At 43.0% G+C, this 19,931-nt stretch overlaps 1 protein-coding gene across 1 annotated transcript in view; it reads right to left on the bottom strand.

The window, feature by feature from the left end:
• Positions 1 to 426: 426 nt before the first annotated feature.
• Positions 427 to 19,931, bottom strand: part of LOC111951800 (GTP-binding protein 2) — a 24,936-nt gene continuing 5,431 nt past the window's right edge. The window contains 11 exon segments of the mRNA XM_070434947.1: positions 427 to 1,107; positions 1,110 to 1,218; positions 1,690 to 1,851; positions 2,028 to 2,199; positions 2,877 to 2,935; positions 3,023 to 3,158; positions 3,997 to 4,216; positions 15,070 to 15,244; positions 15,376 to 15,573; positions 15,741 to 15,849; positions 16,245 to 16,429. Of these exon segments, the coding sequence (XP_070291048.1) occupies positions 1,034 to 1,107; positions 1,110 to 1,218; positions 1,690 to 1,851; positions 2,028 to 2,199; positions 2,877 to 2,935; positions 3,023 to 3,158; positions 3,997 to 4,216; positions 15,070 to 15,244; positions 15,376 to 15,573; positions 15,741 to 15,849; positions 16,245 to 16,429 (1,599 nt within the window). The 3' untranslated portion in view covers positions 427 to 1,033.

The raw sequence follows: 19,931 nt of genomic DNA on the forward strand, positions 1-19,931 counted from the left end.
TGAGTAAAAAGCACTTGAAAAATAGGTAGCAACACCATTCGTTGGTTAGTCGGGCTATCGTGAGGCATTGCTGCGAGTTACAAACATAATTCTCAAACTGTGCCAGAGGAACTTTACTGGGGATGAATGTCAGCGAGATCATTTTGCCATCTTGGCCAGTTTATCACAAGGTCAAGTTTTACCCATACATCACAAGCTAAAAGGAAATGCCTCATAAAGTGCCAATGTGAACAACATATTCAAACATGGTATAAGAGGACTTTGTCACTTTCAGCCAGGCACTGTGCAGGTCATACAAACCAGATGATGTGGGATTATGAAGTTGACAGAAGAGGCATCACAATTCTAACCTCTGACATCCTAGTTCTGTAGCTGCAATAGAAGAAAACTCACATCGATCTGCCATCAGTCAGTCCTCTGTCTGTATTTTTAGTTTGTAAACATTCCAGACATCTGGTAACAGAACTCAGTGACTTTTCAGGTGATAAATACAGGCGTCTCGGTGTGTGTGGACGCACCTGTGTACTTGTGTTTCAGTACACGAATGTATGTTTGAGTGAGAGGAGAGTGGGTGTAAGCACTTCCCCAGAGGTGTGAATCAACTGTGTTTAAGGTGACTGCTGCTTTACACTCATTTCCATATTTACTATTGGATAGATCTCTGTCGCTTTTGTAACCAGGTCTTCCTTACACCTCAACCTCCCCGTGGTGACTGTTGCTAGGTGACACAGGAGACAAAATATACTTTCCTCATCAGTATCTAGAAAAGCAAAAGAAAACAATCGAAATAGCAGTTCTTGAAAAAGCTTGAGAAAAGGTTTGTGACAACAAGGCTTTGGAAAAACAAAGTAAAAGACAAAAGTTGAGGGAAAAGTCAGTTCTTTGCTGAGATGACAGGAGAGGGGCTTTGGAAGAAGCAGGAAGGCTGAAGATGACAGGAGAAAGAGACGGAACCCTCTCCTCCGATCTTGTAGATCCTGGGATCTAGCTGGGACGGCTGTGGTTCTCCTGTTCCACTGGGCGGTTCTGGGTTCTAGGCCTCGTCCTCCTCCTCACTCTGTGAGGGCTGTGACTGGGAGACAGGCTGCAGCTTGGTGACCTGGCCGTGCCTTTGGTGGCTCCCTCTCTGAACAGCAGCTTGGCCCCCACCTTCAGGTACTCTGGGTGCTTAATGAACTTAAAACACACCACCGCCTTCTCACCTGTCCTCAGCTCCTCCTGTGGTACACAGATAGATGGATTAGTAGTTTCATGGAAGCCTTGTATTAGTTTCATAGAAGAAGACTTGTATAGAATATTTTCACTATGTTAACACTTCACAACTATTCATTCTACAAATCCTTCAAACTAGTGTTGACACGATACCAGAAATATTTAAGTGTGTTTAACTTTTGTGCAGCATGAGAGGGGAGCTAACATGATACATCTCAGACTCCCAGTGCAGCTAGCAATGAGTAAGGGGGAGCAGGCAAGGTTCACGCTATAATAAGGGGTGGGGGCGTTGATAGACAGGCTTGATCCGTGAAGTACCTAAAGTAAAAAAAGATACTAAAACATGAAAAAACGTTTGGTACTGTATCGAAAAAGTACCGAAGTTTCGTATACCGTGCAACACTACTTAATAAAAGTTCTGTCTGTGACTGCAGGGTTTCTCCAGACAGAGAGGATTGTGGAACGGTGAGGACTGACCTTGCCGTGCACAGCCTTCACAGTAGCAATCTGTCTGATGTTGCCCACGTGCACAGTGACCTGGAAGCCCTTGTGGAAGGTCTTGGCGTGGAATAGCAGCACGATCTCCGCCTCAAACAGCAACAGATAGTGGTTCATCTCTGGACTCACCATCACCATACCCTGGGAGGAACACACAGGAAGTAGTCATTAAACACAATGAAACAGAACAATGGAAAATATGTTGATATTAGAAATTTAAGGCAAACACTACTGCATAAACCACGATGGACAGAGACGTACAACTCAGTTTCAGCAGCTTGGGTGACATACAAGTACACACAGTTTGAGCGTCTCACCTTGCGTAACAGCGAGCGGTCGAAAGCGTCCAGTGCGAGCGTGGCGGCCTGGCCGGCCCTCAGTACCCTGCATGCTGAGCGGTTCCTCTGGATGCTGCACACTGTCAACTTGAGGAACTGACCGGAGTCTGTAGGACCCACAACCAGCTGCTCCCCCTCACGACAGATACCACTGGATGGATGGAGAGAGATGGATGAGAGTTTGACAGATACCACTGGAGAGAGGGGGGGGGGGAGTTTGACAGATACCAATGGAGAGACAGAGGGGAGGAGAAGTTTGACAGATACCAATGGAGAGAGAGAGGGGAGGAGAGTTGACAGATACCAATGGAGAGGGAGAGAGAGAGGGGGAGGAGAGTTTGACAGATACCAATGGAGAGGGAGAGAGAGAGGGGGAGGAGAGTTGACAGATACCAATGGAGAGGAGAAAGAGAGGGGAAGGAGAGTTTGACAGATACCAATGGAGAGACAGAGGGGGAGAGAGGTTTGACAGATACCAATTGGAGAGACAGAGGGGAGGAGAGTTTGACAGATACCAATGGAGAGGGAGAGAGAGAGGGGGAGGAGAGTTTGACAGATACCCAATGGAGAGGGAGAGAGAGAGGGGGAGGAGAGTTTGACAGATACCAATGGAGAGGGAGAAAGAGAGGGGAAGGAGAGTTTGACAGATACCAATGGATGGACAGTTAGACATACCACCACTACATGAGAGAGAGACACAGAGAAATGTAATAAGACAAAGAGGGAAGGTCAGACAGATGCTACTCTACAAGGAGAACTAGATAAGAAAAAGGAACATGACAGAGAGGAGAGGACAAGACACTGAGGCTCCTATAACAGTGCACTGACCTGTATAGAGTTCCTCCCACCACTGTCCCCACATCAGGCACTGTGTAGATCTCATCCACCTACAGGGAAAGCACACTGTCAAAACACACATTTACATTATTGCTATTCATTTACTGTGTGTGTGTGCGTGTTTGTGTGTGTGTTACCTGAAACTCAGTGAGCTGTTGCATGAGCTCCTCCTGCTCCTTGCTGTTGCTGAGTGGGGGGATGATGTTGAAGAAGACCTTGAGCAGATTCAGACTTTCCCCAGACACACTGGACACGGTGAAGATGGGAGTGATGCTGCACAGGAAACAGCACCACCACCGTCACATGACCAGGGCTATGACAACGCACACCATGACCAACATCAAATGACCAATACAATGATATGACGCTAACATTATGGCTGGAACCCTGTGTGGCTGTGTACGTACAGTACATTAAGTACTGATCATGACACTGCACGTGTGTGGAGGATTGACCGTGACAATTTATTGTTAAAATGAGAGGCCGCCTGGATCTTTCATTTAAATACGCTTGCTCCCTTCGGTCTCAACGTAGACTTGATCTGAAGCCATTCTTGTGATTGTGTTTTTGATATTCATTGTAAATGTTTGTTGGCCTATGTAGCCAAATTGTATCTATGCTCGTATGTTTTCCATTCATGCTTTTTATATGTCCTATTTATATCTGTAATATTTATATCTGTAATATTTATATCTGTATATCTGTCATATTTATATCTGTATATCTGTCATATTTATATCTGTATATCTGTCATATTTATATCTGTCATATTTATATCTGTCATACTTAGATCTGTATATCTATATCTGTATATCTGTATCTGTCATATATATATATATCTGTCATATATATATCTGTATATCTATATCTGTATATCTGTAATATTTATATCTGTATCTGTCATATTTATATCTGTCATACTTAGATCTGTATATTTATATCTGTATATCTGTAATCAAGCCACACCCAGCCATGATTACAGACACCTGTGTGTCCTTTCAAAGTATATAAGCTAGTGACCCGCAGTGTGTGTCATTATACCTTGATGAAGACAGCTTGTCTGTCYAAACGTTGGTTATTAAATTATTGCATCCGAGCTCCTAGTGTGTACCTGGGTGACTGAGCGAACTGCTGTGCGGCCGTGACGGCATCGTCAGCAGTGGACACCACCAGAGGCACCTTGTTGCAGCCGGGCTGTTTGAGGATGCGCTCTAGCTGCCGGACCGTGCGCTCCACCGTGTCGCGCTTACACAGGTCCACCTTACTGACCACAATGAAGATGGGTACCTTCAGAGCCATGGCCAGACCCAGGTGCTCCCGTGTTGTACCGGCTGGATGGGGCACAGAGAGGGGGGCGCAGGTTAATACGAGTCATGTCCATACATTTCATTGATGTGTCAACACAGATCTCTTAACACTCTTTAATCATATAGTATGTTATCAAGTGTTCTGTATGGTGCAGCTTTTGGCTTATATCACTGATTCAAAAAGCATGCATTCTGAAGCTTATTGATATCCATGTAGTTAAGTACAGTGTTGGGGTGCCAGCAGATGAGACTGCTTATCTAGAGTTTAAACCCCATAGAAAGAGACATGAGGCCAGGTTAATAACATCAGGTAAACAAGCCATGACGTAGGTTATGACTGTTATGTCATGGAAAAAAGTGTGCAAAGGTGAGACCAGATAAACCGAGAGACATAATCACACTTTGACACAATCTCAACAATTTGAGATCCCCGGCCATCTGATATGGATATAGCCTAAAGTTGTATACATATTTCACAATAACTTTGACCCTAGCCATATGTTGGCTACCTCAAAGTTGATGAGGTCACTGTGCATGTTTTTTTTGCTGGGTGTGACTTTTAGAAGGAACGTGAGAGAGTTGAGCGACTGGAGAATTCCGTCACATGCTACTACACGTGGAGTCAAATCATCACGGTCTGATTCCATTAGATAATCATCACATAGGAACCCATTTAAAAACTAAAACACACACTGCAAATGTAATTAGCTTTCTGGAGCCAGACGGTTTGTACACAGTCATACGCTTCTTATCACTCACTGAACAAAAATATAAAACGTAACAATTTCAAAGATTTTACTGAGTTAGTTGATATAAAGAAATCAGTCAATTTAAATAGAATCATCAGGTCCTAATCTATGGATTTCACWTGACTGGGAATACAGATGGTCACAGACATTAAAAAAAATAAAAAAATAGGAACGTGGATCAGAAAACCTGCCAGTTTGTAGTGTGCAGCACGACACATCGCCTTCGCATCGAGTTGATCAGGCTGCTGATTGTGGCCTGTGGAATGTTGTTCCACTCCTCTTCAATGTCTGTGCGAAGTTGCTGGATATTGGAACACACTATCATACACGTCGATCCAGAGCATCCCAAACAAGTTCAATGGGTTCAATGATGTCTGGTGAGTATGCAGGCCATGGAATAACTTGAACATTTTAGCTTCCAGGAATAGTGTACAGATCCTTGCAACATGGGGCCATGCATAATCATGCTAAAACATGAAGTGATGGTGGAGGATAAATGGCACTACAAATGGGCCTCAGGATCTCATTTCGTTATCTGTGCATTCAAATTGCCATTGATAAAATGCAATTGTGTTCGTTTTCATAGCTTATGCCTGCCCATACCATAACTCCACCATTCACGACATTGATTTTAGCAAACCACCCGCCAAAACGACACCATACACATGGTTTGTGGTTGTAAGGCCGGTTGGCTGTACTGTCAAATTCTCTAAAAAGTTGTTGGTGGCTTACGGTAAAGAAATTGACATAAAATTCTGGCAACAGCTCTGGTAGACATTCCTGCAGTCAGCATGCCAATTGCATGCTCCCTCAAAACATGAGACATCTGTAGCATTGTGTTGTGTGAAAAAATTGCACATTTTAGAGTGGCCCTTTGTCCCCAGCACAAGGTAATGATCATGCTAATGATCAGCTATGTAATGATCATGCTGTTTAATCAGCTTCTTGATATGCCACACATGTCAGGTGGATGGATTATCTTGGCAAAAATAAATCTATGCTCATTAACAGGGATGTAAACCAAATTTGCGAGAAATGTTTGTGCATAGGGGATCTTTTATTTCAGTTCATTAAACATGGGACCAAAACTTCACATGTTGCATTTTATTTTTGTTCAGTATAGTTTAAACAAGAACTACAAAACCAGATAAGGAGAGACTACAGTTGAGGGAGAAACAGACAGTAGGCCCTATTGCAGAGAAAGCATAAGGACACAAAAAAAGAGAACGAGAAGAGGAAAGCAAGATCGAGCATGTACGAGAGAGAGAGAGAGAGAGAAGCTACAGAGCGTGGGTGAGGGAGAGAGAGTGAGAACTTCAGAGTGGGTGTAGCCTACTGTGTGACACTAAAACATCACCTCAAGCATCCTGTAGTGTGTGTAGAAAAACACTGCTGCTGACAAGTAAACAAAACAACTATGCTTATGCTCATAAGAATAATCTTAAGGGCATCTTAATCAGTAGTTCTTGCCATTGAAGAAAAACCTGCCATTTCTGTATATCAACAATATGTCTGTATCCTAAGCCAGTGTCTCCCCTATATTCATTTAGCAACAGTGGCCAAACACTGCWKAATTCTTGCCACCACTGCAAAAAATGTCAATATTTATAGTGACAAGCTTTTAAATGGATAGTCATTAGCTCAATGACTGGAAGTCTWWGGGAACAGCTAGCATGTCATTGCGCTGACACTAGTAGCAAAGCACCCCCCGGTGGGTGAGATGTAAGAGATGTACGGCTGGGTCTGGATATAGGCCACAGAGAGGTCAAGGGCACTGACCCAAAACAGTCTGGCGGGACCGAAATAAACGTACCCTCTCAGCTGAGACAGATTGTATTTGCATGCTGGCAAACCAAACATAACTTACACTGTCTGTATGTGTGTGTTAGGGGGCAAGGCAACATGGTGTCATAATGAGCCAACCTCTTCCTCTGCTTTTATGGGCCCCATCAAGAGGCATGTCTTGGCTCAACATGATGCCTCAGAGCTCTGTAAACACCCCACCTCACTGAGTGGAAAGTATCTGTGTGTGCATGTACTAGCAAAAGAGGCATGCCTTGAATAGCCTGCAGCTTCGCCGATCAGCTGATCCATGTCCAAGTCTGTGTGTCACTGTCAAATCAAACTTTAATTGTGACATGCTTCGTAAACAACAGGTGTAGACTAACAGTGAAATGCTTACTTAAGGGAGAGGTGAAGCTGGTTGAGAGAATACCAAGAGTGTGGAAAGCTGTCATCAAGGCAAAGGGTGGCTACTTTGAAGAATCAATATATTTTGGTTAGTTCAACACTTTTCTGGTTACTACATGATTCCATGTGTGTAATTTCATAGTTTTGATATCTTCACTATTATTCTACAAGGTAGAAAATAGTAAAAATAAAGAAAAACCCTTGTATGAGTAGATGTGTCCAAACTTTTGACTGGTATTAACACCAGCTAACTATGTGTATGTGGCCAACAAAATTTGATTTGATTTGTGAGTGTGTGGGTAGAGTCCAGTGAGAGTGGATAGACAAAGAGAGTGTTAAAAATACATTTAAAAACAAAGGTCAATGTAGATAGTCCGAGTAGCTATTTGGTTAACTACACTGAAAAAACAACAACAAATGAAAACATGCAAAGTGTTGGTCCCAAGTTTCATGAGCTGAAAAAAATCTTTACCCAGAAATGTTCCATACGCACAAAAAGCTTTGCTTAAATTTTATGCACAATTTTGTTTTAAATCCCTGTTAGTGAGCATTTCTCCTTTGCCAAGATAATCATCCACCAGACAGGTGTGGCATATCAAGAAGCTGACTGAACAGTATGATCATTATTACATAGGTGCACCTTGTGCTGATGACAATAAAAGGCCACTAAAATGTGCAGTTGTGTCACACAACGCCACAGATGTCTCAAGTTGAGGAAGCATGCAATTGGCATGCTGACTACAGGAATGTCCACCAGAGCTTTTGACCGAGAATTGAATGTTCACTTCTCTACCTTAAGCTGTCTCCAACATCATTTTAGAGAATTTGGAAGTATGTCCAACTGGCGTTGTGTGGGCAAGTGGTTTGCTGATGCCAACAATGTTAACAGAGTGCCCTATGTGGCAAAGGGTTTATGGTATGGACAGGCATAAGCTATGGACAACGAACACAATTGCATTTTAATCGATGGCAATGTCAATGCACAGAGATACCGTGATGAGATCCTGAGGCCCATTGTCGTGCCATTCATCCACCGCCATCACATGTTTCAGCATGACAATGCATGGCCCAATGTTGCAAGGATCTGTAGACAATTCCTGGAAGCTGAAAATGTCCCAGTTCTTCCATGGACTGCAAACTCAGACATGTCACCCATTGAGCATGTTTGGGATGCTCTGGATCGACAGCGTGTTCCAATATCCATCAACTTCGCACAGACATTGAAGATGAGTGMGACAACATTCCACGGGCCACAATCAACAGCCTGATCAACTCTATGCGAAAGGAGATGTGTCACACGGCATGAGGCAAATGGTGGTCACACCAGATACTGACTTATTTTCTGATCCACGCCCCTATTTATTTTAAGGTATCTGTGACCAACAGATGCATATCTATATTCCCAGTCATGTGAAATCCATAGATTAGGGCCTAATTTATTATTAAATTGACTGATTTCCTTATATGAACTGTAACTTAGTAAAATGTTTGAAATTATTGCATGTGGCATTATATTTTTGTTCAGTATATTTAGCAGTCTTATGGCTTAGGGGGTAGAAGCTGCTCAGGAACCTTTTTGTCCTCGACTTAGCAGGCCGGTCCCCTTCTTATCCAACATTAATGCTTGAATATTGATAGTTTTCTATATCTGGGCCCATAGCCAATATGGGCCAGCTTCTCCATGGCCTTTTGGCAGGTCACAGAGAATAGACCAGACTAGGCCTATTACTTACATAGATCCATTTTATAATTAAAGTCTGTGCTCTGACGTTGCAAGGCGTGTCTGTCTGTGTGTCCCATGGATGGTCCTTATACCTGACCCATATCCCCCAGGACATTAGTCTGACTTCAGAATCACTACCTGGCTGGGCCAGTGAAACGGAGGGAGGTGGTATGGCAGGCAGACAAGTAAACACATTGCTGAAGGTCACTTTTCAAACAAACATACCTGTGTCTGGTTACTAGTTATGCAAATGTAAAATTAGAGTATAAAGACAGCTCAGGAATTTGGGACATTAGACTTACAATATTTTCATGGATAAATGTATCTGTTCGGTGGACTATTTTGACCAACCAACATACAGTACAGGAAAGTAAAATCGGGCCCCTTGACGTTTTCCACATTTTATTACGTTACAGCCTTATTCTAAACTGGATACCATTTTCTCTCTTATCAATCCACACACAATGRCCCATAATGACAAAGTAAAAACAGGTTTTTCGAAATGTTTGCAATTTTTTAAATAAAAAATACCTTATTTACATAAGTATTCAGACCCTTTGATATGAAACTCGAAATTGAGCTCAGGTGCATCCTGTTTCCATTGATCATCCTTGAGATGTTTCTAAAACTTGATTGGAATCCACRTGGGGAAAATTAAATTGATTGGACATGACTTGGAAAGGCACACACCTGTCTATATAAATGTCCAACAGTGCATGTCAGAGCAAAAACCAAGCCATGAGGTTGAAGGAATTGTCCGTAGAGCACCGAGACAGGATTGTGTCGAGGCACAGATCTGGGGAACAGTACCAAAAAAATGTCTGCAGCATTGAATGTCCCCAAGAACACAGTGGCCTCCATTTTTAAATGGAAGAAGTTTGGAACCACCAAGACTCTTCCTAGAGCTGGCCGCKCAGCCAAACTGAGCAATCGGGGTAGAAGGGTCTTGGTCAGGGAGGTGACCAAGAACCCGATGGTCACTCTGACAGAGCTCCAGAGTTGGAGATGGGAGAACCTTCCAGAAGGACAACCATCTCTGCAACACTCCACCAATCAGGCCGTTATGGTAGTGMCCAGACAGAAGCCACTCATCAMTAAAAGGCACAGTAAAAGGCCTGCTTTGAGTTTGCCAGAAGGCACCCAATAACTCTCAAACCATGAGAAACAAGATTCTCTCATCTGATGAAACCAAGATTGAACTCTTTGGCCTGAATGCCAAGCATCAAGTCTGGAGGAAACCTGGCACCATCCCTACGGTGAAGCATGATGGCAGCAGCATGGTGGTGGCAGCATCATGCTMTGGGAATGTTTTTCAGCAGCAGGGACTGGGAGACGAGTCAGGATTGAGGCTGAACAGAGCAAAGTACAGAGAGATCCTTAATGAAAACCTGCTCCAGAGCGCTCAGGACCTCAAACTTGGCGAAGGTTCACCTTCCAACAGGACAACGACCCTAAGCACACAGCCAAGACAACGCAGGAGTGGCTTCGGGACAAGTCTCTGAATGTCCTTGAGTGGCCCAGTCAGAGCCGGACTTCAAAAAAGCTTTGCAGCGACGCTCCCCATCCAACCTGATAGAGCTTGAGATGATCTGCAGAGAAGAAATGGGAGAAACTCCCCAAATACAGGTGTGCCAAGCTTGTAGCGTCATTCCCAAGAAGACTCAAGGCTGTAATCGCTGCCAAAGGTGCCTCAACAAAATACTGAGTAAAAGGGTCTMAATACTTAAATTAGATATCCTTTTTTTATACATTAGCAAAAATGTCTAAAGACCTGTATTTATGCTTTGTCATTATGGAGTATTGTATGTAGATTGATCAAATCGTTTTTTTTGGGGGGGGGGGGTTTAATCTGTAACCTAACAAAATGTGGAAAAAGTAAAGTGGTCTGAATAATTTCCCAATAATGTAATTCAGAAGAAATCATACAAACTGTCTGCACAAAAGCAAATCTCATGCATTTTAATTCAGTAACGGAAGAGAGCCCGTATTCACCAGCTGCAGCTGAAAAGTTTCCACCTGTCACTGTTCTGGGAGAAATAGAGGCAGGGTGAGGCATGTCAGCATGGCCGAGCGGTCTAAGTCACTGCGTTCAGGTCGCAGTCTCCCCTGGAGGCGTGGGATCAAATCCCACTTGACACTAACATTTTGGTTAACCCTCACAACTAATAGGTGAACAAATGAATAATGTTGTTACAACAACACAGCCTAAAGGTATTCAATAATCCTGGAACCCAGAACCAGCCATGATGTCTGGAAAGTTATGAACACATCTGCAAGTAGTGAGCAAATTAATACGCTTGTCAAAAGAGCACTTAAAAGGAACAGTAGGTAAGCTTTATGGGTGACCTGAACAAATTCACGTAGAAATTAGAGTTCTTGATCTGTCATTCTCATTGAAAGCAAGGGGCAAGTTGTTTTTGCTCTTTTTACCCCAGCTTCAAACAGAAGAAAATATAATKTTTTTGTTTATTGAATAGATTTCACAGCAATTTAGACAGTACAATGATTCTCTGTCAAATAAACAAAAATTAGGCGAACCAGTCGAATTTTAGCAACCAGGAAATGGCAGAGCGATTTCTGCCTATTGTAGCTTTAAGCAGAGAGGAGGCAAAGCGAGGAGATTTAATCTTGTKCAAAATCTGTCTGCATGACATAAGCCCTTTATTGGTCTATGAGAGTGCTGAATTACGTGATGCTTATTTGATCTAATAGACGTTCCATAATGTTTAGGCTATTACAAAAGTAATGACATAAGTGGATGCACCTGGCATTCTGGCAACTTTGAGAAAAACTACTAAGTTGTGCTGGTTGTTCACAAGCGTATCTGGCCTCTCATTGGCTAGAAATGGTACCACCTGATCTCGCCTGCCTTAATCATTGAGGACATGTATTTCTATTGTTAGAGCGGTCACTCCGTTTATTRTGTCAATATAATAGATCATCTTTGCCCTAAGGTATTCAAATCATCTTAGAACCCAGAAGCAGCCAATGGCGCCTGACCGTTAGACATGTAGGTGAGTTAGGAGGAAAGATAAACATGTCAGGATGGCCGAGCGGTCTAAGGCGCTGCGTTCAGGATGCAGTCCCCCCTGGAGGCTTGGATTCAAATCCCACTTCAGACAATATTTTGGTTGTTCCTGGCAACTAAGAGTGCAAATCAATAGTGTCATACTAAATACCTATTGTAAATGTAGGATTAACAGCCAAAACCTGAAACAGGGCAAGAGGCTTTAACTTGGCAGGCTGCCTACATTCCCCTTGAGGCACTCAAGCTCACTCTGATATCCAGGCAGTAAAGTATGTTGTTGGCAGACAAGCAGATACCACTGCTTATCTACAGAGTTAGAAACCCAGAGAGAGGGAGTCTTGGTAGGGTCGTGACTGTTCGATATAACAGTTGCACATTAAGCTAAACATATCAGCATGGCCGAGCGGTCTAAGTCACTGCGTTCAGGTCGCAGTCTCCCCTGGAGGCGTGGGTTCGAATCCCACTTGACAATTTTTTTTWGCTAATCCTGGCAAATGACAGATCAAATGGATAGTGTTATAATAAAGGAAAAAAGTAATGAGCTATTCAGTAACCACTGAAAGATAATCTCTAAATAAAGAAAAAAGGCTAAGCAAGGGTGCCGCCTGTGTGTCAGTTTCCTTTCTTTGCTCAGATTTCAGCTACGTCCCGATAAAGCTATTTTAGACTGTCTCCTCTTCCTCAGTCATGACCACTGATCTGGGAGGACTTGAAAGGTGAAAGCAATATTAAGGACACCTATCCAGTCCCTTCAAGTATTAGTACAAAGGAACGGAAAGGAAACAAGAGCAGAATGCCTTTGAAAGCCTTGGGACAGTGGTGAACTTCAAGAATCGGAACCTTTCCTTTAGTGTCAGCACTGACATCCCAAGTGTCTGCTTACTAACTCAACAGGTGTCCGTCCTTTGGTGATCTACAGACCAGCATCTGTTAGGGGGCTCAGAGGAACGGCGGTTAGTCTGGGACTTGATTTGATTTTGACTGGGGGAGGGGGCGGCAGGGGTAGTCTGTTACATAAGCCCAGACAGCAGTGCGTTTTTGTTTTTTTGCAGTGTGTTTGTACAGCCGTACTGCCCAGCTTGGGACATAGCTAGCCTGCCAGCTACAGAAGAGAGACAAGAGGGTTGGACTTGAGTAGATTYGAGTCAGATTGTGCAATACTCCTGCTTAGGGCTGTCCCCTACTAAAGAAAATCTTGGTCGACCGAAAGTCTGTTCTTCCGAACAATCGATTGCTCAACATTTTTAAACGTGTATTTTCCATATATAAAAAACACAGTATGCGCTTTAATAAAATCAACTATTTGTATTGAACTCGTCTGATACTTTAAAGGGTTTGAAGCCTCAAGAGGGCGCCAGAGATCTAGATAACCAGAAGAAGAAAAATTACTTAACCAGACTGAACTATTTTCCTCCCACTCCTGTTGGCTTTCGCAATTTCTGCCATTACTCTCCTGAAGTTGCGGTAATAGGCTACACGAGGAGGCTGCAACCTTTCATGTGGAATGCCAATTTATTTGACAATTTCTATCGAGATGCATGACAGTTATGGTTTTCAAATGCACATTTTCGTTAAACAGTTTCGTTTAATTTATAATTAAACCCCCCCCCCCCTTAAAAGATTTAGATGCACTGTTGTAAAGTGGCTGTTCCACTGGATGTCATAAGGTGAATGCACCAATTTGTAAGTCGCTCTGGATAAGAGCGTCTGCTAAATGACTTAAATGTAAATGTAAACAACATCTTCATATCTCAAAATCATTCATATGTGGTTAATCAAAATTCTATCCAAATGAAAATGGTACAAACCTAAAAAGTAACTGAATGCCGTTGCCAACTATGTAAAAATAGCCGACAAAGCGAACAAATAAAAACATTCCAGCCTGTAGTTAGAAAATATCCTGATTAAAAATACATTTCCTATGAATCACCTTATTTCAGACAGGCCATGTGTAGCCAAACTTGAAACATTGTATCAACTATTAACTTGGGCCAGCCCAAAGCTTGCACTAGCAAACTTGCAACATTGTATAAAATATTCTGGGACCTCAGTTTCCTGAGCCAGTGAGCACAGGACAGACACAGCTGTAGGATATTTGCGCAATGGATAAGAAGCAGTGCTTGATTTGGGCAGGAGCTCATCGGAGCTTGGTACCGGCACCTCAAATGTTCTACTGCTTGAGTGCCTGTTCCTCTTATAGAATATTAGCTCAAAAGTATTGTGGAGCTCCTGCACCTAAATAAACGTAGCAAAAAAAGAAATGTCCTCTCACTATCAACTGCGTTTATTTTCAGCAAACTTAACATGTGTAAATATTTGTATGAACATAACAAGATTCAACAACTGAGACATACACTGAACAAGTACCACAGACATGTGACTCACAGAAATTGAATAATGTGTCCCTGAACAAAATGGGGGGGAGTCAATATCAAAAGTAACAGTCAGTATCTGGTATGGCTACCAGCTGCATTAAGTACTGCAGTGCATCTCCTCCTCATGGACTGCACCAGATTTGCCAGTTCTTGCTGTGAGATGTTACCCCACTCTTCCACCAAGGTACCTGCAAGTTCTCTGACATTTCTGGGGGGAATGGCCCTAGCCCTCACCCTCTGATCCAACTCAATGGCATTGAGATCCGGGCTCTTCACTGGCCATGGCAGAACACTGATATTCCTGTCTTGCAGGAAATCACACACAGAATGAGCAGTATGGCTGGTGGCAATGTCATGCTGGAGGGTCATGTCAGGATGAGCCTGCAGGAAGGGTACCACATGAGGGAGGAGGATGTCTTCCCTGTAACGCACAGCGTTGAGATTGCCTGCAAAGCTCAGTCCGATGATGCTGTGACCACCCACCTCCAAATTGATCAGCTCCAGAGTACAGGCCTCAGTGTAACGCTCATTCCTTCAACGATAAACACAAATAACTGTGACCTTTAGGAGGCATAACCTGCCGTGGACAAGCACAGAGGCACAGCATTCATGTAAACCAGGGGTAGGCAACTAGAATTAGCCGTGGGTTGACAATTGTTTTGCTAAAAACTTTGGGAGAGCAAAAAAATATAATCACAGGTGGCCGGTCTTGGCCTGCGGGCAGCCTGTTGCCGACCCCTGACGTAAACCAACAAAAAGCGATTTTAACAAACAACCACAGAGTCTGGGTCAAGTGTAGCAGTCAGACTCACCGATGCCCGTGTTTGCACTGACCACCAGCATGGCAAAGTCTGGGCAGTAGCTGGTCAGGCCAAAGATGGTTGTCTTCAGGTACTTGTGGTGGCCGGCCAAGTCAATGAACGTGATCATCTTAGAGGCACTCTCACATATCTCCTCTGCTGTCCGCGACTCACTGTAGTTCACCACCTGAGGGACACAAGAGGTCAAAGGTATAAAAAAAWATATAATCACAAGCCAACCTATCTAGTCCTTTCATCTATTAGTGGTTATGAAAAAGACATTTGAGAGTTTGGGACATGGCCAGTCCTTTCCCTCACCTCTCCTTTGCTGTTGAAGCCGAGAATCTCAAAGCTGATGCTGGAGGTGCGTCCTGTCTGGATCTCGTGGAGGTGTCTGAAGAGGTTGAGTCTGGCCCGGCCTCGCCCGTTATCCAGCTCACCCTGTGTCAGCACACCTAGCAGGGTGGACTTTCCTGAATCCACGTTACCCAGCACAGCCACCCGCAGGTCCAGGAACTAAATACAAAAACACACGTATAACATAGTATGAATGTTGACCTAGTCACACATAGCCAACTTATCAGCAAATGTTGTAGTAGTAGTACGACAAGTAGTGACTCTCACTGTCTACAGCCAATGTAAACACACGTAACAGCTTATGAGCTTCTCATGAGGTCACTAACCTGCTGGTCGTCTGGCACCTTCCTTATGAGAACCTCAGCTATCTTACGAGGGATATCAGCATCGTGGTCCACCTCTCTCTCTCTGAGAATGGTGATGTCAGCCCCAACCCTTCAAGTCAAAAGTAAATGAAAAGAGTCAATTACACGTACAACATCAACACAGAAATACTTCTGGTACAAGAATTGCACAAACTATTTCATCACATCTTTAAAAAATTGAGTATACGAGAAGGCTGGCAGGGCTCCAGAGTGGCGCAGCGGTCTAAGACACTGCATCTCAGTACTTGAGGCATCACTAGACACCATGGTTCGAATCCAGGCTGTATCACAACCGGACGTTATTGGGAGTCCCATAGGGAGGCGCACAATTGGCCCAGCGTCATCCGGGTTTGGCCAGTGTAGGCAGTCATTGTAAATTATAATTTGTTCTTAACTGACTTGCCTAGTTAAATAAAGGTTAAATAAAAAAACATTTAATCTAAACAGTTGGTGTGTGGGTCGTACTTCTCTGCCATCCTGCCTAGGGTCTTTAGCGATGACCTCAGGTCTTCCTCTGATAGGCCCACCAGCATGCCGTTGTCATCGACACCAATCTGATAGACAGCTTCACCACGCCCCTCCTGTAGACGCCATTTCATCTGTGTGGCCAGGTGTTCAAAGCGGTATTGCGTGGGGTCGATCAGCTTCAGCTGTAGAGGGGGAGAGGAAGCTGAGACTAAAGAGCTGAAGGAATGGTATGGCTAATACATGGCTAACGCCTCTGTTCAGGCCAATTAATGTTTCTAGTTTGCAGGTGGTGAAAATAACTAATACTGTAAGTAGGATGTCTTTGTACATGTGTTTGGAGGCAGCAGCTGCCCCTGGTCCTAAAAATGACAGTGCTAATCCACTGTGGTAGAACATGAACATGTTKGGGTTGCAGCCAGACTATTCACTGCTCTTTGGTCATAATACACCTTTACATACAGAACAGAAGAGTGAAACAAAGCTACGTCCAGTCTTTTCCACTAGCGCCGGGTGTCGGCTAAACAGCCGATTACAGGCTCATTTTCAGCCAGCTACTTTTTCCACTTTAACTAAGCTACTTTCAAAAAAGTCAACCGATCCCTCTCCCGCTAGAAGAAACATACATCTTTCTAGCAATCRATTGACTTTAAACATCAGCTATCTGAGCAGCTAACRGATCGCTGCAGCTGTACATCGTCCATCTGTAAATAGCCCACCCAATCTACCTACCACATCCTAATATTGTTTTTATATACTTTGCTGCTCTTTTGCACACCAGTATCACTACTTACACACCATCATCARCTGCTCATCTATCACTTCAGTGTTAATCTGCTAAATTGTAATTACTTTGCTACTATMGAATATGTATTGCCTTACCTCCTCATGTCATTTGCACACACTGTATATACTTTCTTTTTRRCCCTATTGTGTTATTGACTGTYCACTTGTTTATTCCARGTGTAACTCTCTGTTGTTGTTTCTGTCYCACTACWTTGCTTTATCTTGGCCKGGTCGCAGTTGTAAATGAGACCTTGTTCTCAACTGGCCTACCTGGTTAAATAAAGGTTAAATAAAATAATAAAAAWWAAAAAATAGGCGCTTGTCACTCACAAAGCGAGCGATGACAGGAAAAACTGCTTTGTCTCGCCTTTCCGATACCTGTGTGCAGTGTGATTTGTCTGCACTGTGGTTGGTTGAAGTCAAATTTCTTTACATGCAGGGGGAGAGCATGATGCTTCTTCATCTTCTCTGTGAGTGAATTTCATTTTACTTGCATATACACCTATACTTTTTCAGTTCGCAAGGTGTAAAGTATGAGCAAGTTGTGGTTTATACCAAAATAAATAGCTGCCATAGCGAAAAGTAKAGTTGAAGTCGGAAGTTTACATACACTTAGGTTGGAGTCATTAAAACTRGTTTTTCAACCACTCCACAAATTTCTTGTTAACAAACTATAGTTTTGGCAAGTCGGTTAGGACATCTACTTTGTGCATGACAAGTCATTTTTCCAACAATTGGTAACAGACAGATTATTTCACTGTATCACAATTCCAGTMGGTCAGAAGTTCACATACACTAAGTTGAATGAACCTTTAAACAGCTTGGAAAGTTCGAGAAAATTATGTCATGGCTTTAGAAGCTTCTGATAGGCTAATTGACATGATTTGAGTCATTAGAGGTGTACCTGTGGATGTATTTCAAGGGCTACCTTCAAACTCAGTGCCTCTTCGCTTGACATCATGGGAAAATCAAAAGAAATCAGCCAAGACCTCAGAAAAAGAATTGTAGACCTCCAAAAGTCTGGTTAATCCCTGGGATCCATTTCCAAACGCCTGAAGGTACCACGTTCATCTGTACAAACAATAGTWTGCAAGTATAAACACCATGGAACCACGCAGCCYTCATACTGCTCAGGAAGGAGACGTGTTTTGTCTCCTAGAGATAAACGTACTTTGGTACGAAAAGTGCAAATCAACCCCAGAACAACAGCAAAGGACCGTGTGAAGATSCTGGAMGAAACAGGTACAAAAGTATCTATATCCACAGTAAAACAAGTCCTATATCGACATAACCTGAAAGGCCGCTCAGCAAGGAAGAAGACACTGCTCCAAAAACGCCATAAAAAAAGCCAGACCACGGTTTGCAACTGCACATAGGGACAAAGATCGTACTTTTTGGAGAAATGTCCTCTGGTCTGATGAAACAAAAATAGAACTGTTTGGACATAATGACCATCGTTATGTTTGGAGGAAAAAGGGGGAGGCTTGCAAGCCAAAGAACACCATCCCAACTGTGAAGTACAGGGGAGGCAGCATCATGTTATGGGGGTGCTTTGCTGCAGGGGGGACTGCTGCACTTCACAAAATAGATGGCATCATGAGGAAAGAAAAATGTGGATATATATTGAAGCAACATCTCAAGACATCCGCCAGGAAGTTAAAGCTTGGTCGCAAATGGGTCTTCCAAATGGACAGTGACACCAAGCATACTTCCAAAGTTGTGGCAAAATGGCTTAAGGACAACAAAGTCAAGGTATTGGAGTGGCCATCACAAAGCCCTGACCTCAATCCTATAGAAAATGTGTGGGCAGAACTGAAAAAGCGTGTTCGAGCAATTATCCTACAAACGTGACTCAGTTACACCAGCTCTGTCAGGAGGAATGGGCCAACATTCACCCAACTTATTGTGGGAAGCTTGTGGAAGGCTACCCGAAATGTTTGACCCAAGTTAAACAGTTTAAACAGCAATGCTACCAAATACTAATTGAGTGTATTTAAACTTCTGACCCACTGGGAATGTGATGAAAGAAATAAAAGCTGAAGTAAATCATTCTCTCTACTATTATTCTGACATCTCACATTCTTAAAATAAAGTGGTGATCCTAACTGACATAAGACAGGGAATTTTTACTAGGATTAAATGTCAGGAATTGTGAAAAACTGAGTTTAAATGTATTTGGCTAAGATTTATGTAAACTTCCGACTTCAACTGTATTTCTGCGTTTTGTTTCATAGTGGGTAGCTAATCACACAAAGAACCATATAAAATCAGAATGATTTCTAATTTCTATGCAAACAACTATGTAGAGTCCCATATAACCCACCTCACATGCAGCAACAGTGCCTGGGGCATTGCGTGCACTGAGTGAAGTYCTGAAAGATTCATTTTTAGAACCGCACCAGCATAGAAGTTTGTCGAATTTAYCCAGAAGTCTACTGAAGTTTGACTTAGTCTTTGTGTTTCTTGGCTTTTTATCATTTTGTTCACACACACACTAGATTGTTATCCAATGTTTGTTTGATCTTGATCAACTGCTACTAGCAAAGGGATGTCAGAGAATCTCATCTATCAAAGAGACGAATCACACCGTTACAACTAGAGGTCGACCGATTAATCGGGGCCGATTTCAAGTTTTCATAACAATKGGAAATCGGTATTTTTGGGCGCCGATTTMCCGATTTTTTCCRCTTCATTTTTTTTACAKCTTTATTTAACTAGGCAAGTCAGTTAAGAACACATTCTTATTTTCAATGACGGCCTAGGAACGTTCTGCCTCGTTCAGGGGCAGATMTTTWACCTTGTCAGCTCGGGGGATCCAACCTTGCAACCTTACAGTTAACTAGTCCAATGCTCTAACACCTGATTACATTGCACTCCACGAGGAGCCTGCCTGTTAGCGAA

This window comes from Salvelinus sp. IW2-2015, linkage group LG25 (genome assembly GCF_002910315.2).
Source record: "Salvelinus sp. IW2-2015 linkage group LG25, ASM291031v2, whole genome shotgun sequence".
NCBI classification, from domain to species: domain Eukaryota; kingdom Metazoa; phylum Chordata; class Actinopteri; order Salmoniformes; family Salmonidae; genus Salvelinus; species Salvelinus sp. IW2-2015.